Source organism: Prinia subflava, chromosome 15 (assembly GCF_021018805.1).
Source record: "Prinia subflava isolate CZ2003 ecotype Zambia chromosome 15, Cam_Psub_1.2, whole genome shotgun sequence".
In the NCBI taxonomy this organism is placed as follows: domain Eukaryota; kingdom Metazoa; phylum Chordata; class Aves; order Passeriformes; family Cisticolidae; genus Prinia; species Prinia subflava.
In genome coordinates this window covers 1,415,056-1,431,442 of record NC_086261.1, presented here as the reverse complement: position 1 = coordinate 1,431,442, position 16,387 = coordinate 1,415,056, and the positions used below count along the sequence as shown (strand labels likewise).

Below are 16,387 nucleotides of genomic sequence, written 5' to 3'. Positions count from 1 at the left end.
GACTTGGAAAATGAAACTGGAAGTCTTGGTTGAGCTTTATATAGACATAGTAGATAAAGTTACATAAAAAGTATCTATCATAAATTTGTCTATCTGTGTTTTAAAAGTCCAGGTTTATTAACCCACATTTCAAGACGTAACAACTTTCCAAGCACAGCAGAGATGGCTGAGAGCTGTGCAAACCCTGCTTGTTCAGGACACATGTCAGGGTTTAAGGAGTACCACTGAATTGTGGTGTCCTTACTGCCTGTAGCTTTTGTCTCTGCCTCCTAATCAACCATAAAATAGTAAAGAAAAGATTTAAAATCCAGATATCCAAAAGTAAATCCAGAGCAGAGCTGTTGTATGAAACAAAAATTATTTGTCATGGATGCTTTATCCAGTGCCTAAAGGGGCTCCAGGAGAGCTGGAGAGGGACTGGGACAAGGGATGGAGGGACAGGACACAGGGAATGGCATCGGACCAAAAGAGGGTGGGCTTAGATGGGATATTGGGAAGGAATTGTTCCCTGTGAGGGTGGGGAGGGGCTGGGATGGAATTCCCAGAGCAGCTGTGGCTGCCCCTGGATCCCTGGGAGTGTCCAAGGCCAGGCTGGACATTGAGGCTTGGAGCAGTGGAAGGTGTCCCTGCCCATGGCAGAGGTGGCACTGGATGACCTTTAAGATCAATTCCAACCCAAACCAGATGGGATTCCATGATTTTCGAGGTAAATCCTTGCCCTGCAGACGGGCACCAGCGGCCTCCTGGCAGCGCCGGCGGGTGGTGCCCGTGCCAAGGGCTGGTGCCCGTGCCAAGGGCTGGTGCCCGTGCTGGGACAGCAGCACCCCTGTGGTGATCCCTTGCCCACCAGCCCTCCCTGTGCTCTCTGCAGGTCCCTGGATGGGCGGCTGCAGGTGTCCCACAGGAAGGGGCTGCCCCACGTCATCTACTGCCGCCTGTGGCGCTGGCCCGACCTGCACAGCCACCACGAGCTGCGCGCCATGGAGATGTGCGAGTTCGCCTTCAACATGAAGAAGGACGAAGTCTGTGTCAACCCCTACCACTACCAGAGAGTGGAGACCCCAGGTAACACACAGCCCTGCCTGCTCAGCCTCTCCTGCAGCAGGAGGCGTCTCCCTGGGCATTTCCTGGAGATCCCTGCTTTCCTCAGCCTCTCCTGCAGCAGGAGGCATCTCCCAGGGCATTCACAGGAGATCCCTGCTTTCCTCAGCCTCTCCTGCAGCAGGAGGCATCTCCCAGGGCATTCCCTGGAGATCCCTGGTTTCCTCAGCCTCTCCTGCAGCAGGAGGCATCTCCCAGGCCATTCCCAGGAGATTCCTGCCGTCCTCAAACTCTCCTGCAGCAGCAGGCGTCTCCCAGGCCATTTCCAGGAGATCCCTGCCATCTCCAACCTCTCCTGCAGCAGGAGGCATCTCCGAGGCCATTCCCAGGCACAGTGGCTCTATTATTGGTGATAATTCCTTACTGTATGGAGTAGAATAATTTATGAACCTGCACTCAGGGGGGAAATATTGTTGGGAGTCGATGAAATCCAAGTGAGCAGGTTCCAGGTTCCCCATGTGGCACTGTGTGCACATAACTCACAGAAGGAACCATAGCAGTGTTCTGTGCATCCCTCACTGCTAAATTAAGGGTTAAATTAAGGATAAACTCTTGAGCTGGGTGTAAGAACAGCTCCCAGCTTCCTGTTCTGGAGTCTCCTCCTGCCTCTGGAAGAGACTTTGATCTGGAGCTGCAGGAGCTTCTGCAGCGTGTCAGCACAGATCTGCAGAGCCAGGCAGGATGTTTATGCTAATCCCACCTCCTGCTCCATCCTATGGGAAACTCAATCCTTGGGAATCACGGGGTGCCCCATCTCAAACGGTGCTTCAAGCAGAGCTGAAAGGGGGCAGAGAGACCAGATGTGCTCAGATAAGCTCTATCCCATTCCCAGCTGGGAATAAACAACATCCTCACCTGCTGCTGTTATTCCAGAGGCAAGCATCAAATCCTGGCCCTTAACGAGCCCCTTTGTATTTAAAGCTGTTACTCCAAACTGGTTCCTCCTTGTTCTCTGCTCACTTTCATTTCCAAGCTGTTCCCCGTTTTCCCTTCCCAGTGCTGCCTCCGGTGCTGGTGCCTCGGCACACGGAAATTCCGGCCGAATTCCCGCCCCTGGATGACTACAGCCACTCCATCCCAGAGAACACTAACTTCCCTGCAGGTATCGAGCCCCAGAGCAACTACATTCCAGGTACCTTGTGTCTTCCATACAGGGAGCAGAGGGAAGGGGCAGGGAACACAGGGAACCCTGGCTGGGCACCCCAAACTGGGCACCCCAAACTGGGCACCCCAAACTGGGCATCCCAAACTGGGGATCTTTCTTTCCTCTGGAGCTACAGAGTGCAGAAACAGCTGGAAATTGTAAATGTGGGCACTCACCAGGGCTGCTCATGGCTTCGTTTTGTTGGTTTTAAACTCACCTCTTCATTCAGTGCTACAACCTCAGTTTATTGTGAAATCTAAACTGGATGTTCCCTTACCAGGGTGAGATTTGAATGAAACTCAGCCATTTTGAGTAAAACTCTCCAAATTTCTGATGGAATTGAGCTCTTCTATTTATGTATCTCTTTTACAAGCAATTTACACCTTATTTGCATGGACAAGTTATGCAGCTGCACTCCAGGAGAGGAGAAATATGTGGACAGAAAACTGCCTCCATGGCTTAAAGTTTCATGGGACTGAAAATCCGGATTTTTTTGGTTTCCCCCTCTTCTGTTATTCACAAATATGGATATAACCCTGGCTGTGCTGGCTCCTCCCTCAAGCAGCTTGAGAAAGAAAAGTAATAAAAAGAATTTGAGCTCCTTGTGAATGGCAAAGTGAATGTTTTTGATGCCTGAAATCCAGAGTTTTCAGTTGCACTGACAGTGTGATGCTTTTGTGCCTCCAGAGACCCCTCCTCCAGGCTATTTGAGTGAGGATGGAGAAACCAGTGACCACCAGATGAACCTCAGCATGGATGCAGGTGAGTCACCTCTGGGGCTTTAATTTAGTGGCTGTATCCCAAAGGAAGTTGAATGTCCAGGTTTTGTCTCATTGCCACAAAGAGAAGTAGCCAGGTTTGGAATGAGGGTACCTAATTTATGTTTAAATAATCCATATATTATGTTCAAATAGCCCATATTAATGTTGAGGTGTTATGGACTTCATTATAGAAAATAAAATGAAGAAACCAGCTCAGAACAGTGTGAAAGGAAAAGTAAAAATGGGCTGCACCACCCATCTGCATCCATGGGACATCCAAGTGTAGATATTGAAAAGATAGGCCCAGAATTTGTGGCAAATTTAAATGATTGAGGATAAAATTCTGACAGCTTTTTGGTCAGATCTGTGTTACCTGATCCAATACTCCATTGTCTCAAACCCAGCAGGATTGGGGATATAAAGTGTTATGGTTTTAATTTTATTTTTGTCTGGCAATGTACACCCAAGCTCTTTAATGCCCAGCTAACTGGGTTTGTCAGGATGATACCTGAAAGTAAAACAGGAAAGTGCTACTCAGTTTGGAAAGTGAATGGGTTAGGCTTCAGTGAATTCCCTGTGAAGGGGCAGCAAGGTGATATTTGAAAGCTCCTGTAAGGAGTAATGAACATGAGAGAAGCTGCAGTGTCAAAAATGAGACTGCAGTGAGCAGTGGGTTGTCCCTCCAACAAGCCTGGGCAGCACTGCAGATCCTGTAAATGTTTTTCCTGGTGCAGATTCCACAGCAATAATTATCCCACCTTGATTTTCAGGTTCTCCAAACTTATCACCAAACCCCATGTCTCCAGCACACAACAACCTGGGTAAGCACATGATCTTGGGAGCTGGGGGTAATTACAGTCAAGAGGGTGACATTTGAATGATGGTGACGAGGTTGTGCACCTTTTACAATATCCCAATGGCTTTAAACTGCCAGAGGGCAGCTGTGGATTGGATGGGACAGGGAATTGTTCCCTGGGAGGGTGGAAGGGGCTGGGATGGAATTCCCAGAGCAGCTGTGGCTGCCCCTGGATCCCTGGAAATGTCCAAAGCCAGGCCGGAGCAGTCTGGGACAGTGGAAGGTGTCCCTGGCCATGGCAGGAGGTGGAACTGGGTGGGATTTAAAATCCCTTTTAATCCAACCCATCCTGGAATTCCGTGATTCTGTGAGGCTGAGCAAGGTCTGAGCAGAGAGAAGTGGAGATGTGTTGCTGTGGGGTTGGAGACTCCAAATCACCAGGGAATGTGCAGGAATGCCGGTGAACAGAGAGGTCATGGACAACATGCCTGGAGTACCAGAGGTGTTTGTGGCTGGGGGAGATGCACAAAGCACAGGGGAGGATTGCTCTGGCTCACACCAGCTGCTTTTCCTCACCCAAACCCAAGTTACTCTGCAATCTGGAATTGTTTCCCCCCCTGCTCCATCCCGGGCACAGGGAGCACAGTCCAAGTCCAAGGGCTCTGTCAGACCAGGGCTGGCACTGCTCATTCCACACTTGTGACAGCAAACAGGGCAACCCTGAGGAGAAGGGAGAGCAGCTGAACCTCTGAGACACTGTGAGAGCTTCTGGGGCTCTCTCTGCACCTCTGTTATCTCCAAAATTCCACCCTTTATTTTCATCCTGATCACTCTTGAGCTCCTGCCCTGTTTGGAATTGCTGTGCCATAAAAATCCCTCCCGGCTCTGCCTGGCTGCAGGATCAGCTCCCCAACTGTTCATTAAGGCAGCAGACAGAACCCACTTGAGACTACTCTGGAATAACCATGGCCATAAAGTTTACATATGCTTTTAATCCTGGCACGCAGGACTTTGACACTGCTCCAAAATTTGTCAGTCATTGGCTGCCTTGTGGATATCTTGGGGCTGTTGAACACAGGATTTCTTTTCCCCCCACTTTTTTTTTTTTAATATTGCCATGGTGACACAAACCTTTTATTTCTTTAACTGCTACAGCCCAAGAAGAGAATGCATGACTGAGACATCTTTATTTCATTTTTCCCACTGTGCTGCCTGGGAGCTGATGAGATTTTTCTTGCAATTCTTCTTTTTTTTTTTTCAACCTAAAAATAAAAAGCCAATTCCATGTAACAAACTCAACCTGGCAAGTGGTATCTGCCTTATATAAGGCAGAAAGGAGTTCCTAGGAAACAGACCCCAGATCCTTCCTGGCAGGGACACTGGTTGTTAACACATCAGATGTCTCAGGTGCTGTCTGGGGACAAAAAACAGGAGCAGGTGAAGCTGGTAAAGCACAAGGAATCTCTTTGTAGTCTGAGGAGCAGACAGCAGAGAAGCACTTTCATTTACCAGCATTAAAAAACACCTTCAAATTCTTGCAAAGCGTATTTATTGCTCTCAGGCAGGAGCTTCCACAAATGAAGAACTTCTCGTTGCTTTTAATTTCATTTTAAATTTTTGCCTTTGAGGAAGCTACGAAATAATAAATGAAAGAGCAGCTGAGCCACACTTAAAAGTGTCCAAGGGCAAAGTTGTCATCACATGAGTGTTGTAAATGTCTTATCTGCAGCAAGGAGCTGCTCCCAGGGAAATCAGACCTTCAGCCTGATGTGGCAGCCCAGGAAGGGGCTCTCTGGTCACTCCACTTGGAGCTGTTGGTGTCTGCAGCACTCCTGTAATTCCTGGATAAGCAGAACTCCACTGTCTAGGGCTGGACTTTGCTCTGCAGCAGTCTTACGAAGCTTTCTCTGTGTGTTTGTGGAGCAAATGGAACAGAAATCCAAACCCCACAGCAGTGTGTGCAGCAGGGAGTTCCTCAGCTCTCGAGCAGAGGGGGCCATTTCCAGCTTTGCCACAAAGAAAACGATGGCCCAGGATTGCTGTGTTTGTTTGAGCAGAACTACCTGAAGCTTTTAAGACAGTTCACTTCGTGTAAACTGAACTTTGGACTTAAATCCCATGGCCATGTTCCAGGGAGTTGCAGAGGCAATAAAGCAGCACAGGGCAAAGCAAGTGTGACACCAGGGGCAGGGTTACCTCGAGGAGCAGGGCAGGTTTTCCATGGCAGGCAGAAATGTGGGATGGAAGGAGCTCAGGGAATTTCATCTTTCCATTCCTAGGCACAAAAGCGTTGCAAGGTAACATATTGGGATTCTTTTTTTTTTTTTAATTCTCCTTTCAGTTTGTGTGTTGGAGTTGGAAGTGTTTGAGTTTTGGTTCCAAATTACAGTTGTCAAGTTTTCAGTTGTCAAACATAAAGCTTGAAGTGGAAGTCACAGATATCCAAGGATCTCTTCCCTGTTGCTGAAACTCGAACTGAGGGAAATATTAAAAACAAAAGGAAAGCAGAGCTGCCAGCATTCTGTGGGCACTGGGAATGAAGTCAGGGAGTTGAGGCTGGCTGAGGAGCAGCCCTGTGGTCACACACACATTGTTGTTCCAGGGGGCTGTCCCTCGGAGCACAGGAAATCCATTGTCAGGGATTGCCCCACGCAGCAGTGAGCACATGGCCCACGGGCACATCCGTGTCCCCCTGTCCCCCTGTCCCAGGCACAGGCAGCCCTTCCCCGGGAGCAGAGGGAAGGGAGCTCTCCCCTCTCTCATCTCCTCGTGTCCAGGGAGGCAGCTGGGAGTGGTCCAGCTGCAAACATCTCTCAGCGAGTTCTGAGCCACGCTGTCATCAAACACAGTCCCTGAAACGAGGGTAGGACTTCCCTCGTGCTCAGAGGAGGGCAGCAGAGCAGGCAGCAGATTTTCCCCAGGACTTTCATCTGGCAGGGAAGATGCAGGGCTGGGACCATCCCAGGACCCTGGGGACACTTGTGGCAGCAAAGCTGTTTCTGAGTCAAGGCTGAAATTGTGCAGAGATGATTCAGGCAGGATTCGCCCGGGTTTCATGTCTCCTGTTTTATTGATTGTGTACCCCCACACAATTCTTTGTTCTTTGGCTTTAGCAGAGCTGCATTCTCTTCCTTTTCCCCAAACACAGAAGCCATAAATTGAAAATGAATATTTAGGACAGCTCTAACACAAGAGGGATCTTGCCCATCCCACAGCAGCTTAAGCTGAAGTTTAAAACTACAAATCACAGGAGAAAGCAGCATCATTAAAAACTTGGTTGCAGTTTTAAGAGACAAACTTTTCCTCAAACCAGGCTTTGTTGGTTTATGTCTTTCCTCAAGCTGCAGATAAGCCAGAAATAAAATTTCTGTACACCCTGCAGTGAGGAATCCACAGCTCCCTTGAGCCCCAACCAGGTGGAGGTGGTTTCTGAAGGAAAGGACCACAAAAACCATGGAGAGGTTTCAGTGTTTTTACAACTCGAATAGCACCAACCTGAGGGTATTACTTAAGGATCAACACAAGGTGATTTTTCTGGAGCTGAGCAGCCTTTTGATTAGAAAAGCACTTGCTGTGGAGTAAGAGCCCAGTCATGTGGAACTGATCTGTTTTCTTTGGTGGGTGGACTCACCTTGGGAGGCTCTGGGCAGAGCTGGTGTTTGCTGGGCCTCTCTCCAAACTGCGCTGGGGCCACGGAGCCCGGAGCAGTCCTGAGGTGGCCACAGCTGCTGCTGCTGGAAAAACCTGCCTGGTGTGGCAATTTCCAGTGGGAAAACCAAATGTGCCATGCAGGAGGAAAAGGCAGGGACAGTAAACTCGTGTCACTCCTGGATGTGTGAAATAATCTGTTTCTGTCAAGAGAGGGGCTTGCTTTGGTATAAAATTAAAACATGAGGAAGTGGCAGGTAAAAGAAACTGGGAATGGATTTAAGAAGCAGATAAGAAAAGTCTTTTCTCCCAGACCTCTGCAAAGACCGTGGTCAGTGAGGGGAGGCTGGGATGGTAAAAACCTGTCTTGGATTTTTTTGGAGTTGATCTCGTAAGCCCCACATTCTCCTAAGCCCTGCAGGAGCAATGGATGGGAAAGCCTATGGAAAAAGCTGGGGTTTGCTGCTTGATGTTAACTCCTTGGCCAGATGGGAGCTCTTCTGTTCTGTCTTTAGGCACCATTTGAATGGGGATGAAGTGATAAATTGGGGGGAGGGCTGGCGGGAACAATTCTCCAGCACTTAGGAATTGGCTGGGTCTGCTTTGCACGTCCCCTGCTCAGCTTGGCTCTCAGCAGGGCTGGGCACCTCCCTGTGCTGCATTTCCAGGAAATTTGACTTGAGCCTTGCTCTGCTGGAGTCTCCTCAGCCTCAGTGGGAGCAGGGAAATCTTTCAGTGCTGTTGGAGTGCCCACCCTGCCTTGCTGAGGCTGCCTCAGCTCCCTCTGCTCCTCAGCTTCAGCCCCTTGGCTTCGGTCCACACGGCAAACCAGGGCCCCAGGGGAAGGGCTGAGCCTTCACCTGCTGGGAAGATGGATTTTCCTGGGCTGGTTTGGGATCCAGTGCACTGGGAGAAAGGTTTTAAAATCACTTTGATGCCAGTGTTAAAGGCAGTTTGGGCCATTATTTCAGACTCTGCTGGTTTTACCAGTGCTGGAGAGGTCACAGCAGGGTCAGTGAGAAGGAAAGTTGGATTTACTGGTTGGAAATGCACAAATTCAGGGTGCAGCAGACCTGTGCTATCGACAGCAGGTTTGTGCTTTAATCTTTCCAAGATTTTCTGCTCCTTCCTTTTCTTTGTTTCTTTAAGGAACTGGCTAGCTGAGAGTGATCCCACATTTCGTAGTAAAGCTGAGTTTATTTATTTAATTTCCCCCAAGTGTGAGGCTGCTCAGTGACACCCCACTTGCTAAGTGAGTAATGCCTTTGACTATTTGTGATTGCTCCACGTGCCAGAAGCTCCAGCGGTGATGTCACCTCCTTGCTGTGGTCCATTAAAATGAAACTTTGCCTGAAGTGAGCCTGAGGAATGAAGCAGAACAATATTCCAGACCAGCTGGGGTTTTTCTTCATCCCCCCTTTCCCCTGCCGTGGCTGATTTGGCGTTTGTTTGGTGCAGATCTGCAGCCCGTGACCTACTGCGAGCCGGCCTTCTGGTGCTCCATATCCTACTACGAGCTCAACCAGAGGGTGGGAGAGACCTTCCACGCCTCGCAGCCCTCCATGACCGTGGATGGCTTCACTGACCCCTCCAACTCGGAGCGCTTCTGCCTGGGCCTGCTCTCCAACGTCAACAGGAACGCGGCCGTGGAGCTCACCCGGCGGCACATCGGTAACTCCCGCTGCCCCCTGTCTGTGGGGAACCCCACAGGCACCCCTCCAAAAACCCCTCCACGAACAGCCCTCCACAAACAGCCCTCCACAAACACCCCCTGCACAAAACCCCTCCACAAACACCCCTCTAAAAACCCTCCACAAACACCCCTCTGCAAACACCCCTCCACAAAAACCCCTCCACAAACACCCCTCCACAAAAACCCCTCCAAAAACACCCTCCAAAAACAGCCCTCCACAAACAGCCCTCCACAAACATCCCTCCACAAACCCCCTCTACAAACATCCCTCCACAAACACCCCTCCAAAAACACCCCTTCAAAAACACCCTCCACAAACAACCCTCCACAAACAGCCCTCCACAAACAGCCCTCCACAAACACCCTTCTACAAACATCCTTCCACAAACAGCCCTCCACAAACCCCCTCTACAAACACCCCTCCACAAACCCCCCTCCACAAACACGCCTCCAAAAACGCCCCTCCACAAAAACCTCTCCACAGAAACCCCTCCAAAAACACCCCTCTGCAAACACTCCTCCACAAAAACCTCTCCACAAACAGCCCTCCACAAACCCCTCTCAGCTAGCAGGTTTACAGCCCTGGGTGGGAACATCTGCAGGTTCCAGCAGGCTGATGGCCCATACAACAATGCTAATTGTGTTTTTTCACATAATCCTAATACAGAAATGCACCAAGGAACACTAAAATTGCTGCATGTCATAGAATTTAAACTGTTTCACACACTCTGTGTATCTGCAGGGATAATTTTGTGTGTTCCTTTTCCCTCCTGCACTGCTTTATTTTCTGACTGACCTTTTTTCAATGGAAAGTGAGTTCCTTGATTGTCATCTCAATTTCCACTTTTCCTACAAGGTCCCAGCCAATTTGTTGTCAGTGAAACTTGTGCTAAGTGGAACATCCCAAATTTCTGCAATTTTGCTAAAAGTAAAAGGCTCGTTCTTTACTGTTTTCTGCTGACTCCTAACAAAAATGAACCTGATTTTTGTCCTAATTTTGCTCCCCTTTCTTGAGCAATAGGAGAATCCTCCCTCTTGCACAGGAGGATCATTCCTCACTTGTTTTGAAGATTATTATACTCCAATTCCCAAAACCCACCAAGATTCAGAAATCAGATATTAAATGCAGCAGACTCCTTCGGCTCTGTGGAAGGATGAAAGTACCGCGTTCAAAACAGGAATGTGAGACCACAGCAAATGTTTATTTGAGCAACAAAATGTATTCTTCAACTTTGTTCCTTTATTAACTGAGATTTTAATGATTTATGTAAACACCTATGGGCAATGTATCCGTCCTAGTACACAAAGTCATCTCCAGCAAAAGACAAGCATTTGGAAGGGCTGTGGAATTTCTTTCTAAACCATTGAGTAAATCCCCAAACAGTTGCATCCAGCTGGGATGACTTTCAGAAGAAATGATGATTTTCATGTGTTAACTGATAGAACATTCATGTGGAAAATAGCAGTGTGCATGTGTTTGGAGGGAGCAGGTTTGGAGAGACTGGCTGGGGCTGGAGGCACAATTCCAGCTGGAGCTGGTGCTCCTGCCTCCCTCAGCTCACCCGGCCCATGGAGCAGTGTATGGGAATGTCCAGAGGGGCTGAGCTGCTGGCTTAGGGCTGGCTGAGGGAGCCATCCCAGCCCCGGGGGCAGATTTGTCCCCTGAGGGAGCAATCCCAGTCCCCCAGTCAGTTTTTCCCCTCAGGGAGCCATCCCAGCCTCTGGGGCAGTTTTTCCCTGGTGTTTTTCCGCCCGAGGGAGCTATCCCAGCCCCTCAGTCAGTTTTTTCCCCCTGAAGGATCTATCTCAGCCCCGGGGTCAATTTTTCCTCTCTGAGGGAGCCATCCCAGCCCCGGGGTCAATTTTTTTCCCCCTGAGGAAACCATCCCATCCCCGGGGTTAATTTTTTTCCCCCTAACGGAGCTATCCCAGCCCCGGGGTCGGTTCCTTCCTGTGTTTTCCCCCTGAGGGAGCCATCCCAGCCCCGGGTCAGTTCCTCCCGGTGTTTTCCCCTGAGGGAGCCATCCCAGCCCTGGGTCGGTTCCTCCCGCTGTTTCCCCCTGAGGGAGCCATCCCAGCCCCGGGGTCGGTGTCTCCCGGTGTTTTTCCCCCCTGAGGGAGCCATCCCAGCCCCGGGGTCGGTGTCTCCCGGTGTTTTTCCCCCCTGAGGGAGCCATCCCAGCCCCGGGGTCGGTTCCTCCCGGTGTTTCCCCCTGAGGGAGCCATCCCAGCCCCTGGGTGGGTTCCCCCCGCTGTTTCCCCGCTGACCCCCGGCTGTGTGGCAGGCCGCGGCGTGAGGCTGTACTACATCGGCGGGGAGGTGTTCGCCGAGTGCCTCAGCGACAGCGCCATCTTCGTGCAGTCCCCGAACTGCAACCAGCGCTACGGCTGGCACCCGGCCACGGTCTGCAAGATCCCGCCAGGTAAGGAACGGGGACAGGGCCGGCGGGGACAGCTCTGCTCCCTGGAGCCGTGCTCATGGCCCGGGGCATCTCCGGGCTTCTCTGAAATCTTAGAACGCTTGGGGTGGAGCGTCCCCTTCCACACCTTCCCGTGCTGCTTCCCGGCCAGCCGGGCCTGGAGCGCTTACAGGGGATGGGGAGTCCACAAATTCTCTGGGAAATCTGTTTTATTCTTTTCGAAGCCACTTGACAATTCCAGCAGGGCATTTTTATAGCCTAAGTACTTCTGAAGGAAGCTGCTGTGGAGGCTCCAATAGTTGCACTGGGTTCATACAACAGAGCAGAATCTAAGCACAGCATAGAGCAGAATCTGCCACTTGTTCCTCCAGTGTTTAATCAGTCCATTGTTGTATTGTAATTATTGCATAGACACGTTGATAATTTTATTTGTGCTTCTAAGTAATGGTAAGAATCTTCTCTTAATTTAGATTCACCCATAATAGATTTAAATTGTTCCTTTCTTTTCTGGTCTCTAGTAAAATCCCCTCCCTCCTCTGTAGGAATTAGTGTGTTCTAAAGAAATCACATTTGCAGACACCTTGTTGTTCTGGTTACAGTCTAAAGGTTTTGCTGAAAGATTACAGGATAATTTATTTCATCTATCTGGGAAGAAAAGGCTTTTTTGTTAGATAAATGCAAAAAGCTGGTACGAGAGGAGATGCTGTTTGAAATGGAATTTGGTTATTTAGCTAAGCTTACACAAGCTGACTTTTTTACAGTTAAAAGCCTGTATATATTTAAAAACAGAACTTCTTTGTTTGGAGATATTTGAATTCTTTTCTTTTGAGAGGCGATCCATACGCTCCAAGCTCTGGCCCATCCTAATGGCTTTCCTTTCTCAGATGCAGCTGCCAGTGCTGCAGATGATGACTTAATTCTCCACCACATCACAGGAGTCCACCCTGGCTGCCGTCAGCATCTGCAGACATGAAAAGCCCACATTTCCGCTCGGGACCCAGCTCAGGCGCAGTGTTTGCATGCCAGCTCTCCCCACTTTTGCCACAGCCTTTGGCCGCCTCTTCTTCAAATCTTTGCTGGCTTTGGAGCAGTTTCTTCGTTGCCTTGTTGATAGGATCGAGTCGTTCCCACTCTTTCCCATGGGGAGACCTGTTCCCAAGCACTCCTGAGGGCTGGGATCCAGCACTGGGATCCTCCTGGTGTTTATTCCTCCTTGCCTGAGCTCAGCCCTGACACTTTCACCCTTCAAACTCCCTCATGCAGCCCCTGGGCTCTTCAGTGATTCCCGAAGTGGGCAGTGCTTCCTGCAGCTGCTGTGGTCACCCTCTGCTCCACACCAGATGAGCCCAGCCCAGGAGAGGAGGCTCACAAGTGATTTTTAGCAAAACACAATTTTCATCCCACTCCAAATGTTGTTTTTCAGCCTTGGCCCAAGTGTAATCCCAAGTGAGCCTTAGCTGAGTGCCTGGTTTCAGAGTTTAACTTGTTTGTGGGTATCTGGGAGAAAGCAAACATAGCAACACTTTTTAAAAAAGTGAGGTATTGATTTATTTATCTAAACTATGAATGATGTTATTATATTTCCCCTTTTTCCCCTAAGAAGAGTTGAATAAGTTATTCTCAGTTGTTTAGCTGGGGGTAAACATCAGGGGAAAAACTTCATTTTTAAAAGGAAAGTGTTTGGCACATGATCATGAAACTGGAGAGAGGATTTTAGCAGGAGCAGCCCTGCCACCAGCCCTGGCAGCCTTTAACCCTCAGAGCTGCTTCCTGGTGTGTGTGAGTGGTTTCACTTCAGAACTTCCCTGTTCTGTGACAGACTCTGTCAGTCCAGCACCAGGGAGCTCCTGATTTTAGCCCGTGCATTCCTCCCTGCCAGGCCCTGCAGGGATCTCTGCTGTTGAGTGTTCAGTCAGGCTTTAAATTGCAGTGGGAAGGAAATAGTGTCCAAGAGAGAGAAGGAGGTTCCACAGGAGCATCCCAAGCCTGGTCTCTCCAGTCACAATCTGCTGGGGGCTCCAGCATTCAGAATTCTCTCCTTTTCCTTGTCCTGTGAAGATGTGGCAGCCTCAGTTCCTGTCTCTGGGCTCCGAGGACACGGGAAAGCAGCCCGGAGTTCCTCTGAACACCCCAAACAACGCCGTGTCCTTGCCCTGTCCTTTCCCCAGGCTGCAACCTGAAGATCTTTAACAACCAGGAGTTTGCGGCGCTGCTGGCGCAGTCGGTGAACCAGGGCTTCGAGGCCGTGTACCAGCTGACCCGCATGTGCACCATCCGCATGAGCTTCGTCAAGGGCTGGGGCGCCGAGTACAGGTGGGGACCCGCGGGGACAGCCCTGCACGGCTCCGGGGCTCCTTGGGAAAGGGGAGCCAGCCCAGAGTCTGTGAATTCAGGGACACGGATGGGTTGTGGCTCCAGGGAAGGGGATGGGGATCACCCTGGGCTCTGCCCCTGCTGCTGCCAGCTGGGACAGCCCTGCACAGCTCCGGGGCTCCTTGGGAAAGGGGAGTCAGCCCAGAGTCTGTGAACTCAGGGGCACAGATGGGTTGTGGCTCTTGGGAAGGGGTTGGGGACTGCCCCGGCTCTGGCCCCACTGCTCCCTGCAGAACTTCAGGGCTCTTTGGAGGAGGGGACTCAGCCCAGAGTCTCCTCAGGGACACAGATGGGTTGTGGCTCTTGGGAAGGGCTTGGTCTGGTCTCTCTGTGGGATACACCTGGAAGGCCACGTGTGGCAGGAACCAAGAGCTTTACCTGGAGCATGCAGATAAATCCACATGGTCCATGTAGGAAATATGACTTTTTTTTTTTCCTTAAAATTAGATATATATTGGATAGTCTGAGTGTCTTCTGCGCTTCTATCAAGACAGGATTATAGAATCCTGGAATGGTTTGGGTTGGAAGAGACCTTAAAGCCCATCCAGTGCCACCCCTGCCATGGACAGGGACACCTTCCTCTGTCCCAGGCTGCTCCAGCCTGGCCTTGGGCACTGCCAGGGATCCAGGGGCAGCCCCAGCTGCTCTGGGCACCCTGTGCCAGGGGCTCCCCACCCTCACAGGAATTCCTTCCCAATATCCCATCCATCCCTGCCCTCGGGCAGTGGGAAGCCATTCCCTATGTCCTGTCCCTCCATCCCTTGTGGAAGTACAGTGTGAGTGTGAGTGCTTCCCATGGGCTGCATTTAATGCTTGTTTTAGCAGGGACTAATGGGATTAAAATAAAAGCAGATTGGCTTGAAAATTTTCTATTTGAAAAAACCATGAGAGCTGCTGCAAAATTATAGTTAAATATTATAGTTAAAATGATAGTTAAATCTCCTGATCCTTTCCTTAGGGCTTGCCATAGGGTAAGTGGGAGAGTGTGGGAGCAGCAGGATCGCTGTTTTTCCCAGTGAATACTGAGGCTGAAATGGAGATGCTGGAGGTGTGTGGTGTGTGGGGTGGGTGATGTGGTGACTCTGACCCCACAAGGACACTGCAGATGCTGTGGGAACAGAGTTTTCCATGGTTTTGCTCTGTCACCCCACTGGTGAGCAAACATCCGAGGGAGAGCCACCAGGGGTGGATGGTACAAGCAGGGGAAATGAAATTCAGTGGAGAATGGGTGTTGTTTTCTGAGAGGGAAAGCTGGTGAGGATTGAAGCCCGGAGTGATGTGCAGATATTTGCCTCTGCACCCTTCAAAGCTGTGGCCTTGCTGGCAGCTCCGTGGGGTCGCTGCCGTTCCGGGGGAGATGCCTCAGGACCGGATGGAGCCCAGGCCCCGCTCGTTGCTCTGCCCCTTCCTTCATTTCTCCAGATGTTTGGAGTCCATTTTGTTTTGAAATGTCCCGAGCTGGGGCCAGAGCAGCTCCGGGCTGGCTCCCAGCCAGGCCCTAATGAGCTCCAGACGAGCGTGACTTACGGAAAGTCCGGGATCCCGTGGGGCTGTGCAGGCTCTGTGCTCACACCAGGGCCGCGCTCCCCGTCCTGCCTGCCCTCCCTCTGATCCAGGGAGGGAGAGGAGCCTGTGGGAGCAGCCACAGGAGCAGTTCCCTGATCCCTGCTTCAGCTCGGGCAGCCTGGATGGGGTGTTCAGTGCTCCTCTGTGCCAGGGAAGGGGGAGAAGCCAATTCCAGGGGCAGCCGGTGATGGGGACAGGGATGGTGGTGGGAGCTCAGGGCAGCCCCCCAAGCACAGGCCCCCTTTTCACCCCTGGGTCCCGCAGATTTCAGGTTCTCCCTCCCACCACCAGACTCCAAGGACAGCTTCTGTGGGAAATGGGGCTGTAAAGCAAGGCTGTTTCCAGGCTGTTTCTCCTGCCTTGGGATCTCTCTCCTCCACAGCAGCTGTCCCTGCCTGGAACAAGACCTCAGCCATGCCTCAGCAGAGCAGGGAGAGCCCCTGGCCCCATGTCTTGGTCTCCCTTTCCTCCATTTCCTGCCCATCTCTTTGTGCTTTGCTCTGGAGATGCCCACGGGGTCTGGGCTCAGGGACAGAGTGGGGAACAGGGATTTGTGCAGGGGAAGGTCAGAGCAGGTGAGCTCTGGCCCAGCAGGGCCCATGGATAAAGGAAGGAGTCTGAAGGGCTTGGGGTGAGCTCTTGCCAGCACTTCCCTTCTGCTAAAACCCAAGGGTACAATAAAAGGGAATATCCTTGTCTTGTGCATAGGGAAACTGAACATACTTGGGCAACACAGGCCTTGCTGTCTGACTAGGAAGGGTCTGCAAAGGAAAACTGGATTTTGCTTACATCAACACCTTCCTTCAGGGGATCAGCTGCCTGTTCCCAGGAACCTGAGCAGTAAATAGCAACTTGCTCCTGTGGGATCATAACAAATATGAAGGG

General features: G+C 50.8%; 1 protein-coding gene across 2 annotated transcripts in view; it reads left to right on the top strand.

The window, feature by feature from the left end:
* The window catches only part of SMAD3 (SMAD family member 3), a 68,910-nt gene that overhangs the window by 48,369 nt on the left and 4,154 nt on the right, over positions 1-16,387 (top strand). Inside the window, exons 2-8 of one of the 2 annotated variants that reach the window (XM_063413002.1) lie at positions 872-1,065; positions 2,099-2,203; positions 2,933-3,007; positions 3,777-3,827; positions 8,909-9,121; positions 11,429-11,566; positions 13,732-13,876. In XM_063413002.1, the coding sequence (XP_063269072.1) occupies positions 872-1,065; positions 2,099-2,203; positions 2,933-3,007; positions 3,777-3,827; positions 8,909-9,121; positions 11,429-11,566; positions 13,732-13,876 (921 nt within the window). Of the gene's footprint in view, positions 1-871; positions 1,066-2,098; positions 2,234-2,932; positions 3,008-3,776; positions 3,828-8,908; positions 9,122-11,428; positions 11,567-13,731; positions 13,877-16,387 lie in introns of both variants that reach the window. The other variant, XM_063413001.1, reaches the window with a different exon arrangement.